The sequence below is a fragment of the Drosophila persimilis genome, unplaced genomic scaffold, assembly GCF_003286085.1.
Source record: "Drosophila persimilis strain 14011-0111.01,24,50 unplaced genomic scaffold, DperRS2 tig00000798-arrow-arrow-pilon, whole genome shotgun sequence".
Classification (NCBI taxonomy): Eukaryota; Metazoa; Arthropoda; class Insecta; order Diptera; family Drosophilidae; genus Drosophila; species Drosophila persimilis.
The window spans coordinates 469,198-497,019 of NW_020825355.1; the positions used below are offsets into that span (position 1 = coordinate 469,198).

At 48.4% G+C, this 27,822-nt stretch overlaps 1 protein-coding gene and 2 long non-coding RNA genes across 3 annotated transcripts; 1 reads left to right on the forward strand and 2 right to left on the reverse strand.

The window, feature by feature from the left end:
- Positions 1–559: 559 nt before the first annotated feature.
- LOC113566605 lies at positions 560–1,009 on the reverse strand. The gene is made up of 2 exons (XR_003409160.1): positions 795–1,009; positions 560–724 (listed from the first exon to the last, which is right to left on the reverse strand). It is a non-coding gene; the product is annotated as an uncharacterized LOC113566605 (long non-coding RNA).
- Positions 1,010–1,278: 269 nt separating this feature from the next.
- On the forward strand, positions 1,279–1,932 carry LOC113566603. The gene is made up of 2 exons (XR_003409159.1): positions 1,279–1,685; positions 1,758–1,932. It is a non-coding gene; the product is annotated as an uncharacterized LOC113566603 (long non-coding RNA).
- A 1,808-nt stretch (positions 1,933–3,740) lies between these two features.
- On the reverse strand, positions 3,741–7,115 carry LOC6602466 (protein hairy). The gene is made up of 3 exons (XM_026992972.1): positions 6,455–7,115; positions 5,234–5,329; positions 3,741–5,091 (listed from the first exon to the last, which is right to left on the reverse strand). The coding sequence occupies exons 1-3, from the start codon at positions 6,578–6,580 to the stop codon at positions 4,210–4,212; spliced, it is 1,104 nt and encodes a 367-aa protein (XP_026848773.1). The 5' UTR covers positions 6,581–7,115; the 3' UTR covers positions 3,741–4,209.
- Between the last annotated feature and the right edge of the window lie 20,707 nt (positions 7,116–27,822).

A 27,822-nucleotide genomic window follows, 5' to 3' on the forward strand; every position in this document is an offset into this window, starting at 1 on the left:
AATATTTAAATTAAATATTCGGTTGTTAAATATGAAAATAGTAAAATTCACTAGGATTTTATTTTTAATTGTTCAATTCAATAGCATTTCATTTTTTAATTCTTGAATTTATTTTAAAGTATTATATATTTAGATAAAATATATTTCTTATATATTTAATAGATTAAATTTGTACATTAAGATTAAATATGGGCCGTATTAAAAAGATTTATAATAATAAATGTATTTATTACTTAATTATTTAAATGTAATATTTTCGTATTAATATTAATTAATTTGTATATTTAAAAAAATTTAAACAGTATTTAACAAATACTTTCCGTTGTTACCTTTTTGATGTATTTGATTAAATATTTTAAAATAGTCTACCATTCAGCCCTTTTCTCCCTAGAGTATTTACAGCCTCGACTCTCTTGAGGCCGAAGTTTCTGCTTTGGCGTTATAGAGTCATTAAACTTGGCTCGCATTTGACATTGCCAATTGGCAGGGGAAGTGGACGTGGAAGTGGAAGTGAATAGAGACAGCCACAAGTCGAGCCGCGCTAACGCTCCGTGTTCGATCTGTGTTCCATGCATATGTATATTTTGATCAGCGCTAGAGACTCGACTTGAGATTCGCATTTGTTTCTTGGCCCAGGCCTGTCTGCAGTTCGTTCAACTTGTTTGTGCGTACGATTATTGCCAGCACCCCGAAAATATCCAGCTGCGGGGTCTCTCTGTCTTATCTGGCGGGTGCGGGGGGCAGCAGTTCGTTGAAATTGGTGAGGCTATGGGGCGATTGGGGTCTACAATTACCATGAATGAAGTGCTGGTGCATGCCGCAAACAATTCCATGGAATGCCACACGAGTCGCCACATAAACCCAGTCCAAATGCGCAAACAAAAACAAAAGTTCTTTTTGCGGGAGAGCGAAACGTGACAACGGCGGCAGTGGCAGCAGTGACATTCCAATTGCCATTGGCTGCTGCCACGCAGTCGCACTGGCAGTCTGTAGCCTCAAACGACTTGACCACGTACCAGAACCACGAGCCACGAACCACTGGCCACGAACCACGAACCACGAACCGACGCGTCGCCTCCCAAGAGGGGACCCTGAGGCCGGGTCTCTGGTGTGACACCCGAGCACAGCCCTGATTTTCTTTAATTTCAATTTCATTTTGTGCAGACTGTAACTGTAACGAATTCATTTCGGTGGCACGCTAATCGAAGGATCGCCAAAGCGGAACCAAAGGCCAGAAACCAGAACCAGAACCAGACGACATGCTGGCTGGCTGGCTGGCTGGCTGGCTGGCTGGCTGGCGGCCCAATCGACGAGGTATGCGTGACATGCAAATCGCAATTTGCACAGGAGCTGGCGTAGGAGTGCGGCGGTTTCGAAATCAAGAATGGAATGCCTTAATATCGGAACTGGGACAAGGGATATGCAATGGAAATATGTTTAATGAGAGCAGAAACAGTACTTCGGAAGAGTGCTGCCCATCAAAATTCGAAGGAGTGCAGCCCAGCAATGCTAGGAAGAGTGCTGCCCAGAAACGCTAGGAAGAGTGCTGCCAAGGAAAACTGCGAAGAGTGCTGCCCAGAAACGCCAGGAAGTGTGCTGCCAAGGAATACTGCGAAGAGTGCTGCCCATTAGCTCATGGAAGAGGGCTGCCAACAATGGAACACCACTTCGACTGCATCCTACAAGTAACCCGCCAGTTTTACAATGATTCCAGTAGGAATACTCCTTCTTCTTACTCTATTCCCACCATTCCGTAGCTGAAAGCTTCTATCGAAAGGTACTCTCGAATGATAGCCCCTCCATTCGCCACCTTCCACTCCACTTCGGTCGAATGAAGGTGAATAACGTCCATTGTTTCTGGCATACATTTGATGAGTGAAAACTATTTGTACGTCTCTGAATCAAGCGGATTTTGATAAAGTTTTGAAAGTATTTAATCCCTTGCTTAGTCATGGAAACGGGTTTGTCTCCAAGAGCAGCGGCCCGTTACGAGCACAATCCGGTGGCTGGTTTTTTTTTAGCATTTTGCTATCCCTTAGACTTCTGTTGAATTTCGTATGAAAAAAAATTACCAGATCCCACTGAATGACTCAAGTGGAAGTGGCTTGTGTCTTTTGTGGGGCGAGGGCGGCGGTGGTTGGTTTTAAGGGGATTTTTTTTATCAGCATTTTAGCAGATATGCTAAGACAAAAGTTCCCGACTACCCACCGACGACTATGCTGAACAAATGGTTGGATAAGTGGTGCGAATGAATCATTGATGAGCCAAAACTGTGGACTGGAAACGACACTCTTGAGTGAGTAACGAAATGCATTTTCTTGGCTTAATCACAGCCAACAACAGCTGACAAAAGGAGATATCTCCCATACACTGCTTATACGTATACGGAAGGTATAAAGTTCTAGATCTGGCGAGATCCCCCCCCCCCCCCCATATGCGTTTTGAATGCTGTTTTTTCTGTGCACTTGATTCACCCGAAATGAATAACAGATTTTTATTTGTTTTTCCACAAAAAAAAAAAAAACATTGGGGGACTCTTTATCGTTTCAGGGCTCCCTCTCTCCCTCTCTCTCTCTCACTCTGATATTATCAGCTTGGTGCGGTATTTTTTTCGCAGACTTGTCGGAAACTTTTGTCACGAGGAATGACGACTAAATTGTCTGGGATACAGATACGAGACACTCCCCCATTGATAACAGATTAACCATCACGTGAGAAGGCAGTGGAATACGGGTTGTATCTTTTGCCCAGAAAACTCTGGAATTTTAAGGTATCTTTTTTTGCACATTGAAATTATAGAAACCGCAAAAGGGGAGGGGGGGATATTTATGCTGACTATCTGCGGAATTTTTTCCATTTTTGTCCATTTTTGCCAATGTAGGAGGATATTCTGTCTCCAATTTCAAAATATTTTCCCTGCATTACGAAAGTACATATTTCTCTTTGTATTTTTTTTTTTTTTTTTGGTTCTTTGCAACGAAAATATCTTTGATCATATTGCAAAATATTTTGAAATCGTAGAAAAAAACAAAGAGAATGAGCGAACCACTTGAAACGTTGTTGTTGTTCCAGAAAAGAGCCGCTTATCGGTTGGGCCTGACGGAGCATTCCATTCCGGATGCGGAATGCTTACATCCGTTCCATTCCGTTCCGTTCCGCTTTGGCGTCGGTCTGCCCTTCAACTCTAATGCTGTTGCTGTTGCTGTTGCTGATTGCAATAGAAACATGTGCCACACAGCGGGTAGGAGTGACGGGAGCCAGAGTATTATTTCAAGAATTTCATCATCCGTTTCGTGATACGGCAAAAACCGACTCCGCGACGAGTCCCAAAAAGGGAGACCCTTCCTTTCCCTTTGCCCCAAAATAATAAACTCTTTTTGCTTAATGTTTTTTTTTTAGTACAATTTTCATTATTTTATTTCTTTTTAGTTTTTTTTTTTTAGTATTTTTCTGATACTTTTTTTCTTCTCTCTTTCGAATGATCTTTTCTGTGGTTTTTCTTTTAGATCAAAAAAATTCTTGTGTGTTTTGTTTTTCATTTTCTTAGAATCTGTGTTCATTATGTTCTCTATATCACGTGGCCTTACAAATAGTATACTTTTTTTCAAGAGGGGTAAAAAAAAAATTGTAAAAAAAAAACTAGAACTAAATGGGATATATGAGATATATATGTATAACTATATATATATATATGTATATATGTATTGATATATAGATATATTTTATATGTTTTTATGTGTGTGTTTTCGTGGAAGACTTTTTCTGTTTTGCTGTTTTAAAAAAAAGAGAAACCATCGTAATACATGGATGGATGGATCCCATATATGATATATGATATGATATGAGGCAATGTCAACACCCAGAGTGAGGTAGTGTCTGGCGACCTATAGAATACCGCGTAATAATAATAAATAATTTATAACAATGGGCGGTGCAATGGGGCGTGGGGGGATCCCCCAGTCTCTCGCCTTTTCCAGCGAGTGGTAGGGGGGGACCCCCCTGTTTTGATGATGGATCCTGCATGTTCTCGGTGGCACTTCTTGGGCAACATTGGCGTTATCCTGGCGAATGATGTGAAATGTCCTTTTTGCGCATGCCACAACGCCTGCGCATGTGTCTGTGTGTGTGTGTGTATGTGAGGGTGTGTGTTTGTGCAACGCCCATCAGTCTTTAAGCGTAGTGGAGATTCAGGGGGGTGTAAGGGCTGCTCTACCATGGCCTCCAGGGCTGCTCCTCCTCCTTGATCTGCTGCTGCTTCTTGATGACCAGCGACAACGGCTGCGGCTCTGAGGCGCAACGGATCACCGATGGCTTCATGTCCATGGCCTCGTACACCGAGTTGGCCGGACTGGGCGGTGCATAGTGGTGCGTGTGGTGCAGCAGGTGGTGGCTGCTGTTGCTGCTGCAGCTGCTGCTGCTGCCGGGCGCCGACTCGTATCCGGCGGAGGAGTGCGAGCTGGCGGATCCCGTGCTGGCCGTTCGCTGGGGAATCGATACGAGCATCGGTTGTTGCTGCTGTTGCTGCTGCTGCTGTTGCTGCTGCTGCTGGACGACCGCTGCTGCTGCTGCTGCCGCTGCGGCGGCTGCTGCCAGTTGCTGTTGTTGGTGCTGCTGCTGCTGCTGCTGGGACAGGCTCTGGGGCAGGACGAGGGCAATGCTGCCGTTGGGCAGCTTGGTGGGGATCACCTGCATGCCATTGGGCAGAAAATATCCGTTGGCCGTCTGCTGGATCTGTCCGAACAGATGCTGCTGTGGATCCTGTTCTGGGGAGCTGGGCGGCGAGGGCAGCATCTGGGCGTGCACCGACTGCTGCTGTTGCTGCTGCTGCTGGCGCTGCTGCTGGTGCAGCTCCGTCTTGACGCCGTTGATGCAGTTGCTCAGGTGCTGCAGCAGGCGGCGCCGCTGGGCGGGCTCGATGCCGGGGAAGCGGCTCACCTCGTTCACGCAGTCGGCGAAGCCGGCCTTGAATTTGTTGATTATCTTGGGATCGGCGGCCTGCTGCATGGCTGCCTGCTGCCGCTGCAGCTCCTGCAGATGCTTCACTGTCTTCTCCAGGATATCGGCCTTTTCCAATTTCGAATGACGGGCAGGCTAAAAGTAGAGAGAAGAACGGATCGATAAATTAATAAATGTTTTTGCCATAATATAAGTTTATTTTTTTGTTCTTTCTTTTTTTTTTTAATTTTTAATTGTTTTTTTTTTTATCTTTTTGCTGCTTTTGGCGGATACTTACATCTTTTTTGGTGGCATCCAGAATGAGGGTCTTCAGCTCGTTGAGGCAATTGTTGATGCGTGCCCGTCGTCGTTTCTCCATAATGGGCTTGTTCGACTGCAAAGATGAAGAGCAATAAAGGGCCAAGATTAGTCACGGTTCTAGCCAAAAGAAGAGCATCTCGTTTGACCTCATGCAGCGCCTAGTGCGCCCCAAAAATAGGAGGAAGCGAGAAGCTGCATGGGTCTCCTTCGGTTCGGGGAGACGGAGACAAAGAGGGAGACGGAGACGGAGACGCTGGCTGATGGGGTTGACTGGCTGACGGCCAAATCGAGTCGCACGGCGCGTGCTCTATTTATAGTGGCGCTCAAGCACGGCGGCGGCATTGATAAAAATAGTGTTTGGCGGTTATAAATTACAGCCGCAACGAGCCGGCCAATACTATTTATAGAGAGCCCCATCCCCGCACCCCCCACCCCCCACCGCCAGCATTCCGCCATTCCACGCCGCCCGTACAGGTACAAAGTAGTGGCAGTGGCAGGCAACAACAAGGTCATTGCGGGAAATTCGAAGAGGCAAAAGGTAACAAAACAAAAGCTGTTTTCGGTGTGGCCAAATTTGGCCAAGACTGGGGACGCCCGCGTTCCCAGTCGACTACGGATGAAGTCAGCAGCCAAAAACGGAGGCTCTGCCCCCCCACACACACACACGGGGCGACTGGCGGCTGGCGGCTGATGACCGACAATTGCAGCAACCAGCAACCACGCGACGCACGCGCTCTTTTTTTGGGGGGCGAGTGGGCAGCGGCAGCAGCCAATTTTGGGTGGCACTCATGAATGAGTGTGCGGCTGGCTCCGGCATGAATGGGGAACGGGCATGGGCATGGGAATGGGAATGGGAATGGAGCTGCTGCTCTGAACGTAAATGCCACCAACGCGCGTGTGCCCCCCGAGAGACAGATTCGATACGCGTTTTGTGTGTTGGCTGCTGTCGCTGCTGCTGCTTATGGCTGTTTCTGTTTCTGTTTCGGTTTCTGGCCATGTGGGAGACGCGGCCAAAAAGGAAATGCATTTGGGCAGCCGCCAGGGCATAGTGGGCGATGCTAAGCGAGCGGCTCTGGTGGGTGTCGGTGTCGTTGTCGGTGTCGTCTCCCAATTAACAGAATCTCTCAAAATGTAATCCACGCCAAAGAACGTTTCTCTCTTTTTTGGTTGGGGCAAAGGGGGGGTGGTAGACACTTACCCGACGATCACTTTTGAGTGGCGTCTCCTTGTGCTGCTGCTGCTGCTGCTGCTGCGTCTGTGCTGGCACCACAGCGGTGCCCATTACATTGGCTGTCATGTTGGCTGCAGTTACGCCGGTAACCATTTCGGTTAGATACTTTTTATTGAGTTTGAGGCACAGTTTGGTTCTGTTTATTTGTTTTGTGCTTGTTTCACTTTTGGCAGAAATCAAATCTGCTCTGATTTTTGGTTGCTTTTTGGTTTAAGCAGTTTTCAAAGTTCACAAAGAGAAAAAAATGTCTCACTTTTCACGTAAAAACGCTTTGGCTCTCGGACTCTCTACTCTCGGCTACTCTACGGTTTTTGTGTAGTGCTGTTGTTTGTCCGTGTTCTACTGCGACCGTGTGTTCCGCGCGGTACGAGTGACGGTTGGCGAATGAGTTCCAGGTTCTGAGTGCAGGCCGATTAAAAGACCAACACCAGACGCTCGCTTCGGATCGTTCGGGTTTCGTGCGAGAGAGTGCGCGCGCGTCTGTGTTCGTGCCAGACAGAGAGAGTGAACGAGAGTGAACGAGATGCGCGCGTGTGTTCGTGTCTGGGACGGGACCACTACCTGGACTGACTACCTTATCGCTCGGTTTGGCTTATGGCAGACGAATGACGATTGATCGACAGGTTCGTTGGCTAAATCGCCGCGACGAGACGCGAGCGCAAAAGCCACACGACCAGCGCACACACACACTCTCACCTGCGCCTGCGTCGGTCGGTTAGGTAGCAACCGTCGGCTGCCGTCGCCTACCTGTGTGTGTGTGTGTGTGTGTTCCTACGTCGTCGTCGCCGTCGTCGCCTCGATACGAGTTACTCATACGCCCCCCTGCCTACTGGCAGCACTGCTTTCGCTCTCTCTCTCTCTCTTTCTCTCTGAATGGCAAAGTCTAACCGCTTTATGGGCATTTCTTCCTTTTTGGAAATCACACACGCAAAACCCCCCCTCCAGAGAGAGAGAGAGAGAGAGAGTGATCTTCGACCGTTGGCGGGATTCACGAGAGCCACAGACTGGTCCCTGGCCTGGGCCCGGGAGCGTGACTCTGTTCTAGCTGCTGATTCATGCGGCGGCGGCGGCGGCGGCCAACGCGACGACAGCAGCAGCAGCAACGACGTCGGTCCCATAGAAGGTGAAAATAGCAGCAGCAGCAGCAGCAGAAGCTGTCTCTCTGCCTCCGACACGATATGACGCCACCCAGTGCGACACGACAGGTTCCGTCCGTCCCGTAGTGTTTCGGTTTTATCTGCGGTGGTGGTGGGGTCGCTAAACAGTAAACAAGATCACAAGGTTACCTTTGGGGCTGTGCGCACGCCAGGCGGAAGTGGGTGGGGTGTGATGAGGTGGGGTGACGATGACGCAGTCCATCCCCCCATCCCCCCTAGCCAAAGGAGGGAAGCCCAGACCGAGACCCAGAGCCAGAGCCAGAGCCAGAGCCAGACTGTTCCAGCACTCGCGTTCATGCCGCGTGCACCCGCAATTAAGTGAAGGTCGGCGCTTCGCCCTTTATAAATATATTTTGATCGATCGAAACGGAACGAAAATTAAATTGAAAATGGAAATGGCTATGATTATGGTGGATCTGGGGGTCCGGGGGTCTCCACAAGGCTGCCGCCGCCTGATCTACACGTGCGTCGATCGACGCTTAGATTCACTTTGATGGCGTCTACGTGCATTGTTGGACTTACACGTTTCTGGTTTTTCGTTTTCGTTTCGTTTTCGTTTCGTTTTTTTTGACTAATGATGTGTCGAAGGTTGGGCTGTAATTACACTGTCCAACCCAGCAGATCTATAGAGAGCCCCCCAAAACCCCCATTTGACCCCCATCATGTCGCTGGAAATGTACTCGAACTAAATCATCTTGGGGCTATGGCTATTATCTAACGTTTGGGACTTGGGCCATATCCGAAAATAAACCAATTTGAAGATAATAAAACCTCTCACAAAAATGTCCAACATTCCCGTGCGGTTGTCTAGTGTAGCCACGAGTTATGCGTTTTATGGTTTGTTTAGAAGGTTGCCACGGCGAGAACACATGCCCCCGCTGGCCCCCGCTGGCCCCCAAGCCGCAGTCGCGGACGTCTACAACACCTTCGCGTTCCAATTACAATTTGGCAGCCGATCAAAAGGCGGTGCGGTGTGGTACGGTTTGGTGGCAGTGGCGGTGGCGGTGGCGCGTACCGCCCGCGGTCAGCAACGTCGTCGTCGGCGTCGGCGTCGGCACTTGTGCATGCCAATTTAATTGCACAGAAAGATCGGAAAACGTTGGCGGCGTTTTACATCACTCTCGGGCTGGCCAAAAACAGCCAAAGGTGTGGATGTATCTCACGGATACGTCGAAACAGATACAGATACAGATACAGCCACAGTCACAGCCGCAGATACAAGTTGTTTTTGTGCGCCTCAACGCCCAATTTGATGCTGCCCCATTGTTGCTGTGGCCGCTCCGAGAGATCACATGCAGCGTCTAAAATAAACTGTGGCAAAAATGTATAGTCGAAAAGGTACTCGTGATGGTAGCCGTAGCCGTAGCCGTAGCCGACGGCAAAAACAACATCAAATGTGCGCATTGCTAATTGCGTCTAAATTTAGAACAGCGCCAGAGCAGAGCAGAGCAGAGCCCCCCCTAAAAGCATTGGGCAAATGTTGGCCTAACAGCGACGTCAGCTGTTAACGGGAGCTGCGGCAGCGGCAGCGAACGCCCACGCGCCACATTGCTGCGGCGGCATTACAGGGTACTACCGCCGTCGCTTCGCTGTTAATGGAACTAAAAATAACAGTAGAGGCGGCGGGAGAGACAGAGCAACAGAGAGTGGGAGAGTGGAGCAGTTTTTCGCCCTCGCTCCATGGCCACACACACGCACACACACGCGCGCACACCCTAGACTCGCGCGCACGCCGCACACTCTCTCTCTCGCGCGCGTTTAAAACGCCATTAAAATCGCCAACGCTGTTTTAAACGCGCGCAGCGACTGCAAACGCACTTGCTGGCGATCATCGATTGCTGGCTGTTTTTGCCGCTGTTGTTGCACTTAATGGCGCTGTACATTTGGGCAAACGAAACAGCCCGAGGGAGAGAGCGGCACCCCACCAGTCCCCCCCGCCCCCCCCTTGCCTGCCTGCCATTTCTGCGGCTGCTGTTGTGCAAAGTATTTTATTACTCATTTACCGTAACGACGCATTTTGCCTGAGAATTCGCGGGCGCGGGCGCGGGCGCTGTTGTGGGTGTGGGTGGGCAGGCAGGAGGTCCAATTTTTCGACACAAACGTCAGCAAATACCCGACGACAGACAATTCTAAATTTAGCAACAGGTACAACAACAAAAACAGCAACAACAAAAACTCACACAAATTGCAAAAATACACTCCACCTCCTCCTCCTCCACCTCCTTCTCCTCCTCCACCTCCTTCTCCTCCTTCTCCTCCTCCTCCTCCACCTCCTACACCTCCACCTCCTCCACCTTTTCCCCCTTCCCCTGCCTTTGCCGCTGCTTTTATTTCTTTTTATTTTGGGGCAATTCGACTCGAATTTGTTTTTTCGTCTTTTGTTATTTTTTTTTTGCGTGGTTCGATTTTTTTTTGTGGCTTTTTGTAAGGGCAAAGAGACGGAGAGGAGATCGCGTGATGCGGAAATCGGCTAACAGAAAACTTGAGAGATCTAACGGTGTATATATTCTCAAAAAAAAAAGAGAACCCAAGCTAACAGTAAAAGCAGACAAATGGGGGGATATTGTAGGGCTCTTGTATCCCCATTCCTTAGTTTGTTAAATGTGGCAGGAAGAACTCTCATCCAGTGGCTGGATAATCTTCTGCAAAGGTCTGGTGGTGGGGGGGGGGGGGGGGGATGCTAATCCTCGTGATTCCCTTTGAGCCCTGTTTGTTGGGATCCTCACTCGTTTGGCCGGCTCAGCCGCTTCAATTTGGCCAAAACCGAGACTTGACTTTTCGACTCTGCTGCAGGTCCTCTCCCTATCCCTATCCCTCTCCCTCTCTCTTTCTCTGTGTGTATTTGGTAAATATTGGAGATTTTCCCAAAAGTTAAGTCCTTGCAATCCTTTCGCTGGAAGTCAAGTCCATCCACTCCCCTACTGGTGACTCCTTTTTGGCATTGCTACTGGAACTCCCTGAAAACTGGAACTCCTTGGAACAGTAGCTGCTTGGCTTTTAGCACGGGACACCGCCCTTCTTCCGTTCCGCGCGACTAGCGGGAAAGGGTTTTAAGCCGTGTCCTGATACAGGATCTGCCGCTGGTCCCCGTATCGGTGGCTTAGTTGCAACCGCGTTAATTAAATCGCCTTAGACACGCTCGCCGTGCAATCATGGGCCAGCAGCAAAAGGGTTCAGAGGAGAGCAGGGCAGGGGAGAGGAGAGGAGAGGAGAGGGTGCTGGTAGCGAAAGGATTAGAGATACAGATAGACAGGGTACAGGTACAGGTCCCTTGCACGGTTTCTATTAACAGGATGATCATGCCCATCAAAGGGCTAAAACCACACACCCATAAAACTGAACGTGCAACAAAAGCCAAAGCGCGTGTGCAACATGAACCTGCAACCAACAACTCTTCCCTATAACCCATACCATCTACCCTATACCCTATAACCCATACCCTATACCCTTTCCTTTGCCAACTTTATTGCACCCTTTGAGGCCCGCATTTCGGTTCTTTTTACCTACGGATCCGGCGATCGCGCCGTGACGTTGTTTGTTTATTTGCCATAAAAGGATTATGGGCGTGGTGGGTGCATGCCTTTGGGCCAAAGTTAACCCGTTGAAAGCAGACGAGAGGGAGAGCCCTTCACAGAGAGAGAGAGAGATAGAGAGAGAGAGAGAGAGATTTGTCTTCCCTGCCACTTCCTGGTACTCCTGCGACTTCTTCACTAAAAAAGTCAACTTCTAATCATAAAAAACAGACAAAAACAAACTAATATGTCCCCTAAATTCTTCGAGTACCGGGTAAAAAAAAAAAACGCTGAAAAAAACATGTTACGAGTATTACATGGCATTGCGTAAAAAACGAACGCGCAGTTCCTTTGAAAAACGTGGAATCCTCACAAAAAAATTGCATAAAAAACGCCTTGCCTCCTTTACGATTTCGGCTAAAAAAAAAAAAAACAAGAAGAAAAATAAACGCAAACCTTAGATCGATTGGTGGCTCAAGGTGAGGCGAGAGGATGGATGGGTGTCCGTGTCGCGCAGCATGCAGAAGGATTTTATGGTTTTATTTAGGGTTATTTACAGCCGAGTAGGACGAGAGCGAGTGGTCCTCGGGGTCTCCCTTCAATGTCAAATCAATTGGCGGACAAACGTCAACTCGTCAAGACCCACAGGTAAGAGGTGAGAGGTGAGAGAGGCGGCAGGGGCATGGCAGGGGCAAGGGCAGAGGCAGGGGCAGGGGCAGGGGCATGTAAAGAGTGGAAAGAGTGACGAGGCGACTCGCGCCGAAAGAGTATCCTTCTTCTGTTTCGATAGAGTTTCCACGGATTAGACGAGTCCTTTGGTGTTGTCTTTTGGTTTTCGGGTTTTATGATCGCCCAAAACTAATGTCCAGAGTGTCCTTGATGGGCTGCCTGTTGCCTGATGTCCGATGATTCGCAAAAGAGTTTTTATGATGCGACACGCAGCAGTCTTACCTCTTGCCCTCGTCGCTTTCCTCTCCCTTTCGCCTCGTCGCTGATTAACGAATCCTTGCCAATTTCCGGGAATCACATTTGGCCAAAATATGCCGCCGGCCAGCCACAGAGGGCGCTCTGCGCTCTGCGCTCTTCGCTCTTCGCTCTCTGGTCTCTGCATAAATTTCACTAATCGGTGGAGAGCCTCAAAGCAGCCGCCTAATTTCTGAGCTAATTTCTGCCGCAGCGAGGACTTGCCTCATTTCGTGGAGCACCGTTAGATGCGGCTGACAGCAGCAGCTGCGGCTACCCTTGAGATCTACATAAATATTTCCCTAATGACAGGATGTGTTTGCTGATCTGCTGATCGATCGAGAAGAGCTTCCATGCATTCCAACCAACAGAAAAAAAACAGAAAAAAAAACAGTTCCCACAGCAAACTGCAGCCGCCTGCGAGTGGGCGTTCTCCTTGGTAGCTGGAACACAAAATGCAAAAATGCCATTAAAAACAACAGCAACAACAAAAATATAAGGAGAGATACATATAGGGGGAATACTGAATGCTGAATGCAGCATCGATGTATTGTATATAGATCGTCGCCGTTTCGGGCAAACGTCTGCCTGGTCGTTGAGGTGCTAAAAATGTTTTACGAGTCTCAACAAATCGTGACCAGAGCCCCATCCACAGAGCACCCAGACAGAGGCCGCAAAGACAGCTCTTCTCCTACCCAAAAGCTCTGCTCCTGACAAAAACCATCGAAAAGGAAGGTGTCGAAGGTCTAGAAGAAACACTGAAAACAGTCAAGGCACAAACGAAACACGAATGGGAGATACTCTGGGATTAAGAGTACTCGTATTCCCAGAGAAAATTCACTTTGATGCAAATTTAAAAGTATTTTAATAATAATAAACTTACAAAAATATATATTATATTGTTATATATTTAAATCTGCTTACATTAGCGTAAATAGAGTCGAGTCATGCACACGACATGTATGCTGCGCTGGCAATTCGTGTATTTTCTCTTTTTCAGCCTGCGCCTGGGCCTCTCCACGCTTTTCTCTCCTATATACCATCCCCAAACTCACCAACATCTTCAAATATACCCCAATTATAAGAACGAGGAGAAGAGTAGAGGCAATCGCGTGCAAAGGCACCTCAAAGAATCGAAGGGAATCGAACCCGCAGCCGACAACGACAATCGCAAGAGGCAGCAGCCTCCTCCAAAGAAATCGACTCTCTGGCATCGATCATAAATGCGCGGAAAAGGGGGTTGTGGCAGGCGTTGCATGCACTATTGAACTTGGTGAATGAAACCGACAGGCAGCAGAAGCCGCCACGGGATGGAGTGGAATCCGAGTGGTGGGGCGTTGGAGAGCCAAGAGGCAAGTTGTAATTTACACTGGGGTGGCGTTGCCTCAAGCAGAGAGAGGGGAAGGCAAGGGGGGCAAGGAGGGGTCGGAGCACAGCGGGCTGCTGCCTTGTCACGGCGCTGGCGTTGGAGTTCGCCCCAGAGATCATGCCCAGCGATTACCTAAACGCACAGTCAGAGCCCCAGAGACGAAGACCCAGATCCTTGAGCTGCTGCCGCTGCCGTTGCTGCTGCATAAATTATATTGTGGATGGAATGGACGTGGGGCATCTCGCATCGCGAATGCTGACCAACAACCGGTCGGTCTGTCCAGCGTCTGGCCTCTGCAGCGTCTGGCACACTTATTGCGCAAAATGCGCGCTCCACGAAGCATGGCCCATGTACAAAGCGGGCGAGGGGGGCGAGGGGGGAGGGGATCGTTGGAAGCTGGAGGCGAGTGAGGCGAGTGAGGGGTGAGGGGGCCCCCCACCGATCGGTTGCGTCGTCTTTGCGCCGGCGCATTGTTTCCATTTTATGGAGATTAACATTTTTTGCTGCGTCTGCGTCTGCATCTGCCACCCGCTGCCGCCCTGTCAGTGGCAGTCTACCCCCCCGTGCCCCCTTGCCCCCTTGCCCCCTCTCCAACTTCTCTTTGTACCCCTTGTGGTGCCGCCCCCCTCCCTGCCGCCCCTGCCGCCCCTGCTGGTGGCAGATCTGCTGCAGCATCTTCTTCTGACAAGCATCCGTTGCAATAAAGTTTTTGTTTCTTTCTGTTGTGTGTTGCGAGATTTTTACTTGTTTTTCATTTCGGCAAGTCACGACCCGCGTAATGAGCCACAGGACGGTGAGGGGTGGAGTGGCTGCAAGGGGGGGGGGGGTGGGGAGGGGGCAGGGGGCAGGGTCTGATATTCTCTTTGTCTCCCCAAAGGAAGTGGCAGACACCCGAAGAGCAGGAAAGATCGCAGAGGAATGAAAAGGAGTGGAAGGGTGGGGGCGGGGGCTGAGGGGGAGGGGCAAATGTTAATTTTTCCCATTGCCCAACATCGGCTAACGATAATTAACCCCGTTACGATGGATGAATGGGAAAATGCCGAAATCTCAAAATGAAAATTCCTAAAAAAAAAAAACCCAAAACATTCAATTTATGAAGGCAATCATCAAAAACTGTGGTTGTATCTGCCATGGAATGTATCTGTATCTCTGTGGCTGTTTGTATCTGTATCTGTCAATGAGTTGGCGAAATTTGTGGTCTTTGGGCGCAGATGAGATGCTTGGATGATGCCGTAAAAGAGCGGAAGATCGAAAGATCTGTGTATAATTCCCAGGCGTTATATGCATAGATCCTTCTCTATAGTGTAGAGGATATCATTCGATGTTCCTCGATCCATTTCGAAGCACCACCAGGTCTCTATCAGGGCTCGGAAGGCGATTGAGCTGGAGAGGGCATGCCAGGAGTGGTTCAACCCAGAAAGGAATGGACTAGAAGATGTTTCCTTCCATCCTTCCATCATCAGATCATCAGACTATGGCCATCCAGCCTTTTTCTGTGACTTTTCCACTCTCGGTGGCGATTCCTCTCCATTGTGGCAGCCACCTCCTCGTTTAGCGACCTCCCCTGATGACTTTCCCTCGAAACCAGATTAACTTTCGGTTTCTATCTGCTTTATTATATTCCCTTTAAAGAAAAAACCTTAAAAAAAGGGGAAAAGTCATACCACACACCCCATGAAGTGTTTCCACAAAACCCTTTTTTGTTTCCATTTCGATAAAAAAAAAACACACACACACACACAAAAAAGTGACTTTTTGGCTTTTCGACTTAAAAATACAAAAATAAACAATTTACAAATGAGAAAATTACTTTTCCAAGGCTGAGGTCCTGTTTTTTAATCAAGAAAAGGGGAAAATTCTGCGAATCACAGAAAAATTCCACTAAAAACCCTTTGCCAAAAAAAAAACTGCTCTTCTAAAAAATAGCTGTCCAAAAAAAAAATCACAGGCCCAAAAATTGGTTTAAAAACAAACAAAAAATCGCACGAAAATTTCCAGGAATTTGATAAAAAGTTTTATTATTCCAGCGCGAGAGATTTTACAACCCAGCAGCCCAAAAAAAAACTGATCTTCAGAGAGCTCTGATCTGAGGAGAGAGCAGAGCAGAGCAGAAAGGCTTAAAAAACGAGCGGGCGGCGGACGGCCATAAAACGCATCCTTTGAGGTTTGTAAAAAAACGCTGAGGGAACCCCGAGGAGCACGACACACAGGGACACAATTGTCACCACAAAAGGATTGCAACCCTCTCTAAAAAAAAAGAGTAGAAAGAACCGCAACAAAGGATATGCCATCGAAGGGCTACGCTTAAAAAACGAAAGTCAAACAAATGAGAGACGCGCGCATGTGGCAGAGGCCAGGAGGCAAGGAGGCAAGGATTCAGGGATCGTAAAATTGCGAGCGTGTGTCCCAAGGCTGCCAAGGTTGCGAAAGGATGTGCTGTGTTCTCGTTCGCGGCTTAATCCTTGCACAGCCCGGCACCGGCACATCCTTGCCCTTTCAGGACGACATTTGCTAATATTTTGATTTCGAAACAAAACAATACGCCCACCACCGAGTCCTGGCCCGAGTCCGAAAGGGCTTACTGCGGAAGGATTAGTCGCGTTTAACCATGACGCGGAATTCGCGTGAAATTTCCATCTCTCGGATCTCTCCGGGCTCTTTCGTGGGATGCTCGGCTGGGGCGTTGCTGTGTTGCTGCATTTAGCAAAGGATTACGGCCCATTTTAACCATAATTAGAGACAACAAGTTGTAAAGCCATTAACCAGGCAACATCCTTTCCCTGCATCCTTCCCCTCATCAGTTTTCCCTCTCAGTCAAGATGCTGTCAAATCAAAAGTTAAATGCAATGTCAACCCATGGATCGAAGGTCGTAGGTCGTAGGTCGTAGGTCGTAGCTCGCCAGTTGTCGAGTTCTATGTAAATCGTCGTGCACTAATTTTTTGCCACAATTATCGGGAATACTATACCCAACCGAAAAAAAAGAAGAGAAACAAATATAAACCTAAAGAAGATCCGTCATGCTCTAGATCGTAAAGAGCAGAGGGCTTCCAGAAAGGGTTCCCTCCTCGCTGTGGGATGCGCTCTACTTTTTTATGGTCCTTTTTTGTTGGCGGCGATCCAGTGACCTAGTTCGGGTGTCCCTTAACCCTTAACCCCTGCACGATCACTTCTCGGAAGCCCTCTCAGAGTTTTTGTATTTTTTTGTTTTGTTAAAAATTCGTTTTGCTCTGCATTTCTTTTTGGAAAATATTCGAACGCGTTTTTCTTGGGATTCGACGATATTTTACGACATTTTTACTCCAGTTTAACATTTTAATTGTGTCAAAAGGGCAAGGCAAAGGGGTTTCAGCGAAAGTGTTGACATGGCTGGTCGCTCGGGTTTTTCGGTTGGGCATTTGTCAAGGTCAATCGTCAAGGGTTTCGATCGGTTGGTCTCTGGCCAGTTGTCATTAGCAAAGGTTAAAGTTGCTCATTAAGGGGCGAAAAGGTAAAAGGCAAGCGGTGAGAGCGAAGCCAGAGAAAGTAGGCGAAAAACGAAAGGGATGCTGATGCCACTCGAGTTTTTTGGGTTGGTCCCTCCATAAAGATGATCCAAAGCCCCAATAGGGTCCACAGAGGGGACTGCAAGAGAGGCCACAGGTTACACAGGATCCACAAAGTCCCCCACAGAAGAAAAAGAGAAGAAATTGTTTGTGTTGATTGATTTTGTATACAGTTCTTCAGTTAAATCTTTGCTTCTTTCTTCTCAGGAGATCTATAAAATATTAGAGTACAAACTGGGTAATATTTCCCCAAGAATACATCAATAATTGGTAGAAACTACAGGATTGCTTATACCCAGTACTCAAGTAGCACAGATCTAGACTCCTGTGATATCCTATGATATGCCACCCCCCTCTATTCGCAACATTCTGCAACTGGAGTATCATATATAACGATCATACCCCCCATAGATAGCCTTAACTCCTGGCGATTTGGTCAAAACAAGTCGTTGGGCTCTTTGAACACCTGGCTTACGGCTTTTAAGGCCCCAAATACACCTTTCCACACGTCTAAGTAGCTCCAAAGGAAAGAAGTAGGGGATTACATGCGTCAATGCAAACATTTATGACTGCCATGGCAGCCATAGTTCTACCTAAAGACGTAAAGCCTCGAAGCCTCGAAGTCTCAAAACCGCAAAACCCACAAAAATTGCGAAAATTATCAGCTAAAAATTAGGCCAAAAACACAGTGTAAAACCACAAACAAAAAAGAAACGGCCCGAACGGAACAGCTAGCCAAAAATTATAGAATAGAAAATAAACAAAAAGATGTCGAGCAGCAGCGTGTGCTCGGAGAGCGACTGCGGCCAGCCGCAAAGAAGTGCGACAATTTTTGGCACCATAAAAAATAATTAGAACAAAAAATGGTAACACTCGCAGGACGGGAGCGGGGCGGGATATGGGATATGGGCAGATTGAGACGAAAAATTCAATTCGCTTTTGGCCGAAAAATCTGGGCTCATGACCTGCGAAATTCGCACTAAAAATCTGCCACGGCAGGTCGTTCTCTTTTTGTTTTGCTCCTTTTTTGTCACGTGCTGAGAGTCCTTCGAGGGTGCTGAATCCTGTGTGCAAATTATGCGAAATTATGTCATGCCGTGAGGCGGACAGACGGACGGACGGACGGACAGACGGACGGACAGGCGGTTCCGTTCCGTTCCGCTAAAAATGGAACGAGATCAGAACATTGAGAGCGCGTTCCCATTCTTGACGGGGGAAAAAATATGTTTATGATCCTCTCATAAAAACATATTTTTGCTGCCAGGCACTTACGTAAGAAATATCCTTGTTCCTTTTTATGTCTCGCCTCCGCGTCGCTTATCCTTGAGAATTTACGCAAAAATCTATAGATTTACGGGCGATCTTTTTTCCCGATTTTCGTATCTAGGTCTTTCTCTCTTTTTTTTTTTTGGTTTGAGCGGATCATTAGGATCAGCCGAGCAGGCTCTCAAGGACACTGCTGCCTGCTGCCTCCTGCCCGAAGTAATTAAAAGTTTTTTTTCATTCTCATTAATTATCGGAGGATCTGCTGCATCAAGCTCTTTGTCAGCCGTGTGTCGTGGCCCTTTTTTTCCGGGCAACTAAATCGTTTTGCACTTGAAATATCATAAACAACATTATCAAGAAAGAGTCTCGGGGGCTGAAAGGCGATTAAGTCGGCAACATACGATCCCAGCAGCAGCAGGAGGAGCCCAAGATGGAGCTGTAGCTGTAGCTGGAAAAGGAGTTGCAGCCCATTCCCTGGGACATTCTCTGGCGCGATAATTAATCAAATCTCTTGCATCTGACCGCAGGGACAGCAACAGGCAGCAGATCTGTGGAACGGACTGTAGGGACTGTGGATCCAAGCCAGAGCCAGGAGCTGTTGATGGGGCTAAAGATAGGGCCCTGGAGACGATAATGCGGAACGATACTAAGCACATGTATAGCGGAATGATCATTGACAGAAGTCCGGCCTAATGTAAAGGGAAAGGAGTGTAACGAAAGGAACTCCCAAGAGAAGACATTACAAGGGAATGCTGAATGGGATATCAGGGCAAATATAATGGAAAACTTGTTCAGATACACAGATAAAGATACAGACAAACGAAACTATAGGTATTTCTACTTAAAGTGGGATTTTAATTTTAGAAAAATTAATAATAATAAAAGACAAACATATTTTCCCAATTACCGATTACTCTTATCAATATACTCTATTTAAAGCTGCATTCAGTCTATAAATAATCTACAATAATGCTTACACAGCGATAACAGCGTCCAAAATGAGTCTTCAGGTCTCAAATATATGCTCAAAATCCACTCCCCTCCAATACTTACTTATATTATGCTGAGTACACACCCCAAATGCTTATGGGGAATATTTCTCAATCATCACTCTATAAATCGGAGGGTCTTAAACATCTGCTTTCGTACCCAAAAATTGAATTGACTTGTGCTCCGGTTTGCTTTTCCCTTTTCCCTTGGGATGGGATGGCACCTGCCTGTGATGCTGCCACAGACACTTTTACTTTTATATCCTGTTAACAACCCATAATTTGGCCAATTTAACACTTGTAAACGCGCTTTCGCCGCTCTAATGAGGTACAAAACGTTTGCCAGCCGCAAGAAAAACAAAAAAAAAACCCCAAAAGCCAAAACCCAAAAACCAAAAGGAGAATTAACATATAAAAACGCTGTACGGGGAGACACCTCTCTTTTGACCCAAATTGCATGTTGCCTACCCCCAAGAGATCCTCGGAGATTGAGGCCTTATAATCAGGCAGGGTCTGGCGGCTTAGGACACTCCATTAAATTCAACCCAGAAACAACTACAGACCAGGCCCAGCCCCAGCCCCAGACCCAGCCCCAGACCCGTGTGCGCAATTACACAAATCTGCAGAGGATTCGCGAGGACTTTCCATATACCAGATACCAGATACCAGACTGGTGTTAATTTATGCGTTTGGGGCATACAAAAATCGCTGCCAATTACCTACGAAATGCTTCAATTATAGCCCCGACAAACAGACAAACAGCTGCCGTTGTGGTGTTGGTTCGTGGCGGTGAAACCCTTTTTAGCAATCTCTGGCCCTACTCTTTGAACTTCGGCGGAAGATCAGGGTTTGCAAATCACTAATTTTTTCAAGGCCAACAAGGCCGCAAGATTCCGGGATCTCTATTAAATGTGAAAAAAAAACGCATTCTGCCATTTCTGTCTGTTTGAAATATTATGTTAGACATTAGAAAAAAATCCTCCTAATATTGAAGGCGTCGAGGCACACACGTGCCGCAACAATATGATACCTTTTACGATTATTACGATGGTTCTTGGCTAAATGTTCTTCCTCTGATGCAAAACTTTAAGAGTCGAGGCACGCGTGGCGCAACACTATGATACCCTCAGCCCTCATGATAGATAGCCTTTCAAGACAAATATTTCCAGGTTTCCTCTTAATATTAAAGCACACCGAAGCTCGGGTATCGAGGCACACGTATTGCAACCCTTGATATCTAAATAACCTTCTCTTTTCTCTTATATATCTTTCTTGAGGCAATCAAAGCGGTTCCAATGGATTTCAATCAAAAGAAAACCTTTATATTGAAAGTTCAAAGAACTTTTCAATCGAAAACCTATAGATAATGATAAGAATTGGCAAACTCTTCCGAATAAGGGCTTTCTCTGGTATACGTGCTGGGAGTGAGGAGACTCTACGCTTCGTATGCCATTCCCAGAAATAGTGGTTCCCACCTTCCGATAAGAGTCCAAGTCCAAGTCGAATGTGGAGCATCAAAGTGCACACACAAATGTCCATCGAATGAATAAATGCCACTCATGGGGTACGGGACTGAGACTCATCGACAGGGGTCTCGGGTTTCACTTGGAGAGCTGCTGACATTGACCGTAAGCGTGGCACGGCAAATCGATGACCAGTTTCCCCCACTGGGACTGGCACTGGCACTGGCACTGGCACTGGCACTTCTACTTCCACTTTCAGTTGCAGTGGCAGTTGGACTGTGTGGACTGTGTGGACTGGTGGGGGACCCGCTGAGTTGTCGCTTGTCATTAGCTCCCTGTGTGCACAATAAATGATTCAGATACAGCGCCGACTGTTGTGGCACTTTCATTGGAAACCTTGGAGGCAGAAGATGAGACATATCGTTATATCGTTATCGCTGCCTAAATTGACACAAACAAAACAAAATAACAACAAAAACAGCAACAACAAAAGAAGAATCAGAAATAATTTACATACGAGGAGGCATACGAGAAGCGTCGTAATCAATGAGAGGCTACTCGTTTCACGCAAACTTGCAACCAGTTGAAACCTGCCACTGATTAATGTGCCCCATTCAACGGACACACGGAAGGGCCTTCTCCCCCCTTTAGTTTTTTTTCTTCTTTCATTTCTGATGGTTTAATTGGCGACAATTGTTGGTTTGCTGCTTCGCGAGAGAGAGGAAAGTTCCCAGTGCCAGTGCCAGTCCCAGTGGCAGTGGCAGTGGCAGGTGTTGCCACGCCACGCCACTCCACTCCTGTTCCACTTTAAGGCCAAGAAAAAACAGCTCAAATCGCACAAAAAACTGTGATAATTAAGCCAATGCGAACAAAGCGAACAACAAGAGCCATTGGGCATTGCTAATGAGACTCATTTGCCTGGGATTCAAAGGGAAAATTAAATAACAGGCAGCAATCAAAAGCAGTTTTGTGGCATTCCAGATCAGGACAGAGAGTCTTGGGAACCCGTAAACGAGTTCAATCAGTCATTGATCAATCAATGAGGTTCTTCTGTGAAGTCCTTCCATCAATATTTTGTGGCAAGATGTGGAACTAGAAGAATTTTGATGCGCGATCGGATCAATATTCTAGTCCTATGTCCGTGCGTTCTCCGCCTCCGTCCTCTCCCTCTCTCTCGCAGAGTGTCTTAGCAGTGCCGCCTGTGCCGCTACTCCCTTCGTTTCAGTCTCAAATCGAAAGGGAACTGAATTCCTTTTTTCATTAGACACCTTTTTCCCTGTGAATGAGACCCGTCTTGAGGCCACTTCTATTTACAAAACCACACAAAAAAACTACTTTCACGATTTACCGGCGACTGAAATTCAGGAACCGTCAAAGTCGTGCCACACCCACAATTTGTACACAGACTCCTGTAGAGCCCACACACATCACACACAGAGCGAGGGAACACTTGTTGCTTGTTGCTTGTTGCCCCCGGACTGGTAGCTAATGGATCTACACCTCGGCATCAAAATCTATGTGTCTCTGCCACAGCCAGGGGCTGTCCAGAGGCTACTTAACAAATACAGCAGCAGCAGCAGCAGCAGCAGCAGCAGTACGAGCCTCATTTTGTGGCAAGTAGCCTAAGACCCTGGAATCGCTCCCCAGACAATTGCCACATCACGCTTGTTTGCCCGCACATTAACGCCGACGACGACGACGACGACGACGATGAGGATTGTGGATTGTGGATTGAGGATGATGATGATGATGACGAGACGCGCAAAGACAAATCCTTTTTGGCTGCTTAGGAAGTGGGATTGAAGTTCGGCTTCGGATTGTGTGTTGTATAAACATTTGCACAAGGCACGGCATTAGGACAAAGCGGCAGCCAAGCGCGTGATCGTGCTCGTGATCATCGCACAAAACACCCGAGGGACAGCGAGAGAGAGAGAGAGCGAGCGAGAGAGAGAGATCGGGGACGACAGAATGGGAGACAGTCAGGGAGATCGAGATCGAGATCTGCTGCTGGACTCCGGACTGAGACCCGGGCTGACCATTTGGGTGGGCTGAAACGTGTACAAAACTATTTTGATAGCCACCGTATTTTCTGAGAGTGTTTTTCTTTCCGAACGGGCCGGCCAGACGTGGGTCCGGCATCGGTCTGGCGTCAGTCGCGCGCTGTTTGCTCGAAAAATTTAAACAGCAAAGTGATTAATGTCATGCACAGAAGGCAGCACCAGTCAGAGGAGGAGACGGAGACGGAGACGGAGACCCGACTCTCAAGCAGCAGCAGAAGCAGCAGCAGCAGCATCTTTGGCAAACAACATAATCAAGCGCACATCCGTTCCACCTCGAGGTTTGTCTTTGCTGAGGGCCTCCTCCTCCGCCTCCGCCTCCGTGCCGTCATCCCGCCCTTTACGTGGCCGTTGCCATTGCCATTCCAATTCCAATTCAAGTTCCATTCCATTCGGTATGTGTTATGCTAATGGAGCGACGGAGTTCGTCACCAAGTAAACACAGATTCCTGGAAACCAAATAGCAGAAAACAACGACAAAGCAGGCGCGACTGCTGGGAACCCATTCCATACCCATTCGAGAAACCAGAGACCCACAGACAGACCTGCATTCGGCATTAGTCTCCGGAGAGAAGCTTCTAGCGGGAGTCGGTACCAGTACGAGTACTCTGACCATCGATGCAGGAGCGGACTTTGACCAGCGGGGGGAGCGGGCCTAAGCCAATAGGAGGACCAATTCGAGGGCTTCGAGTGCAGTGGCTAATCTCTTGATCTTTATTTCATCGGCGAGAGCATTGCTCCTCTCCTGCAATCCCTCTCTCTATCTTTGGCAATTCCTTCCTTCTATTGCTCTCTCCAACAGCAACAACATTAAGGCGACGCATTCGATCTCGCTTTCGGCAAATACAGACCCTCGTCGTGGGAGAATTATCGTCGTGCGCCTTTGAGCTTTGAATGCACTGGCAATTGTCTTATCGCTTGATCTGCATTTCATCTGCGAGAGCATTGCTCGTCTCCTGCAATCGCTCTCTCTCTCTCTCTTTGGCAATTCCTTCTATTGCGCTCTCCAAAAGCAACCACAGGCGATGGAATTCGGATGGCATGACTCTCCCGCTCTCGCTTTCGGCAAATACTGACAAACGGGAATAACAAACGGGACTCTACTTTGCTGCGTGGTTTTCAAGTTTATTTTGAATTTCCTTTCTTAGTGCCTTGCATTGGGACTTGTTCTTAATTACTTTAAAAGTAAAATTTAATTTGCCAGATTTGTTTGAATCTCTGGCTGTTTTTCCTGCTCGCATAACGTGTGCACATTTCACAGTTCAGTTATTTCTTGCACGACTTCGGCCTTGCTCCGCTCCTGGCCCCCACCCATGGCCTACGCTTTGTAGATGGAGTCACGCATGGGAGGCAGCAGGCACTTGGCAGCGGAAGTGAGACCGCGGGCACGCGCTTTTGCTTTTGCTTTTTTTTCTGTTACCTTGGGGCTCGTTGCTCGTTGCTTGGACCTGGGTCTGGGTCGCACATACATATACAGTGTATCTAACAGCGATGGAATTATTCAGGCGCAACTTTGTCAACGCACGGAGAGGAGCTGGCTGTATCCCCATAATTTGCAATTCGATGCTCTCTTTGCATTTCTGCGTGTTGGCATTTCATTTGTGGTCACCAGAGCTTGGGACAGATTTGCATATGAATGAGCCAGAGCCACAGGCAGAGCCCAGAGTCGGAGCCACCGCCACCGCCAGAACCCAGAGTCGGAGCCTCCGATGGCCCTGTCTTCGGGGAGGAGTGCGCATGCGCGCCTTGTCTTGTCGCCTCGCTGATTTGCAAACGCAATTGTGATGAACTGTCGTCGTATCCCAGTGGCTCTCTCTGAGACGCGACCGTGTCTTTGACCGTCGCCGCAATTAGCATTTGAAGTTGCATTCCCCCCATTTGCATTTCGTGCATAAATCATTGGGAGTCTCAAGTGGAGGGTCCCACTGCGGCGTTGTGCAAACACTGGAACCTTGAGAGGAACTGAATCGCAAGAGGAGCAAATTCGAATTGGCTTGGTCGAAATCTGGCACCTGCTGGACCCTGGAACCTGGAACCTGGAACTGCTTTGCATCCTGTTGGGTTAGGCAATGGTAATGGCAGTACAATAGAAAGTGGGCCCAACAAATCAACAAATCACGAGAATATATATGTACATTTTTGTACATTTTTCAGGGCCATCAATCATTCAAAATATTATCTGGTAGACCTTGATCTTGTCAAGTCGTCAGATCTTTTCCCCTTGGAATATCTGTGCAAACAACACATAAATCTTCCGTAACCCACTCTAGTTCCCCATATTTGGTCACGTTTCCCTGGCCAAAAACATAGCCCCCCACCCCCCCACCACCCCACCGCCACCGCCACTCGGCCAACAAAAATACGCGCGCCCACCGCTGGGTGCTGGGTGCTGGGATGCCGGGATGCTGGGATGCTGGGATGCTGACGTCAAAGATTTAGCTAATTTTCTTCATTGAGGAACAGTACCATTGCATAGAGCCAGAGCGTAAGAGATGTGTGGAAAATGAGGGAAAATGGGGGGAAAAAGTTCTGGTGAATGAATGGGGAAAATGGGAAAAACCTCAGTCGCAGCAGCGGTAGTCACATGAGACAGCGATGAGGCGGCGTGAATGTGGAACGTGCGTCAAGGCGTCGGGAGAGACGCGTGGCGGCCCCCCCAGCAACGGCCCCGCCAGAGTTCTCGCTGTATCTGGGTCCGCGCGCACGGATGTTGACATTCAAGATCGCATCCCATAAAAATGTTTATGCGCAAATTGCTGAGGCATCGTTCATTATTACATTACACTAATTGCGCATACGCACGCACGCACGGAATGGATGTGGACTTGGACATGGATGGGGATGGTATGGGATGGTATGGGCAGATCAACCTTGGGGCAGGATTATCGCAGGTCCGGTTTAAAAGCCCAATCCGCAGATTAACAGTAGTTAAGCGATCGTTTAAGCGACCAGTTAAAGTTGTTTCTGTTTCTCTGTTTCTGTTCATCCATTGGGCATATCCATCCACAACAATTGGCAATTTTTCAATGCCCTGTGGACCCCGCGAAACGAGCACGAGCCCGAGCTCGAGAGCGCGATAATGTCTCTGGCACTCTCTGGGACTGGGACTGGGACTGGGTCTGGGTTTTGGGTCTCTGCCGGCACCTGTAATGGCTGGCCCCAGCGGGAGAGGGGGGGGGGAGAGGTAGAGCTGCTGCTCATCATCATCATCCAAGGTTGGGTTCGCCAAGTCGTTGGCATCCCAACAACGGACAACGCAACACGCGACAATGAATATCGCATATGTCACAAGGTCCCCCGCTTTGTGTCCACGCCCCCCCCCCCCCCCTCCTCTCTCTGTCTCGTGGAGCGACAGCATCCCATGTAAACAGAGTGGCCAGAGGAGGAGCAGAAGGAGGAGCAGCCGCAGCTGCTGAAAAGCAATGCGAATCTTTGTTGCCTCTTTTTTGTGCCGATTTTTGGTTAAAGGAAACAATCACTTTTATTTGGGGGATTGTCACCCTACAGCGGGGTCCATGGGGCATGTGGGTTTGCGGAGTGTACGGATTCATGGATACAAAAACAGTTCACAGATCGAGCGTCTGTCGTGTGGGACAAAGAGGAAATTTAATACCCTTCCCTGGAATTACAGCTCATTCCCACTAGCCGTAAAGCCGGAACCCCAACTCCTGGGGGCTCTGAGCGGCTGAGCCGCTAAATGAGGAACCTTGGCACTTCTCGGATATCTGCCGCAGTGCCGCAGTGCAGCAGTGCAATAAGCGGCGATCACAATAAATGCCAGGGCATCGATGGGTTCCACCTCCCTGCCTCCCCGGGCAGCCTTACAGCGAGACGGGGGAATATCGGATAATTTTTTTTTTGCCATGTCTGTGCAATTACCTTTATGTTTATGCGATTTCGCAAGCGGCTCTCGAAACAGCCAGCGAAACAAAAAGTTGTATAAAATATACTCATATATGTATGTATATAGGGACTTATATGGTGCGGCGACTGGCTCTGGCTCTGGCTCTGCCTTGGAGGACAATGGGGGCAACAGGTGGTGGCCCCCAAAACCGAAATCAACGCTCACTTAGCTCTGGATAGGGAGAGGGAGGGCGGATGGAGGCAAGGAGGCAAATCTTTTATAACTAAATCCCGGCAAGAGATAAAAGACCCTGGGTCTGTCCTTTCCTCCTCATCTTGTGGCGGCATTTGGATCCAAATTGGATGCTGATTGCCGGCGATTTGGATTTGGATTTGTGCGAGCATCTTCGGGATCTTTTGGGGCCCTAATGATGGCTAATTTAATGGCACAAACAACAAGCGGAAATGACACTAAAGTGCCCGCCAGGGGATTAGGTTAAGGATCTCTCGCTAAGGATGTTCAGGTTTTTGGCAGCTTGTTGGCCAGAGCCGAGGGGCTCCTGCCGTCCGGCAGGAAGGACACGTGCGGCCATGCATGGACTGTGCTTAATGGGTAATTGCACACCTTTTCGGGATCCTCTGCCGGGAAGGAGAGCAGATCCAGTGGCCATGAGAGATCTCTGCTCGAGCACTACCGAAATCCATAAATCAAGTTTATTTGCCATTCCATCAAATGCTGAGATTATAAAGATTTCTCTCCCCCGCAGAGAGAGATCTGATCGGCGGGGAGCGGGGAGCGGGAGAGGCTGCCCCACCAACACCACCACCACCACCCACTGGGGCGCGTGTGGTGTGCGCGCTGGCTGCCACACTGGCAATAACAAAATGCAAATGCCGCGCTGTCGCCGCCTCTGCTGCCGCCTCTGCTTACTGTTATTTTTGGCCGAATCGCGAGAGAGCGAGGGAGACGGACGGATCGCCAAAACAACAAAAAAACGAAAACGAATCAAAGGCAAGTTCACGCGTCATCGCCAGGCACGCAGACAGACACACGCACACACGCACGTCACACACACCTATAGACCTCTCCCCACCACACGCCCACGTCTGGACACAACAGACGCGCCGTAACAGCAGCGCCCCCACCCCCACCCCCGCGCGATGCTGGGGAAA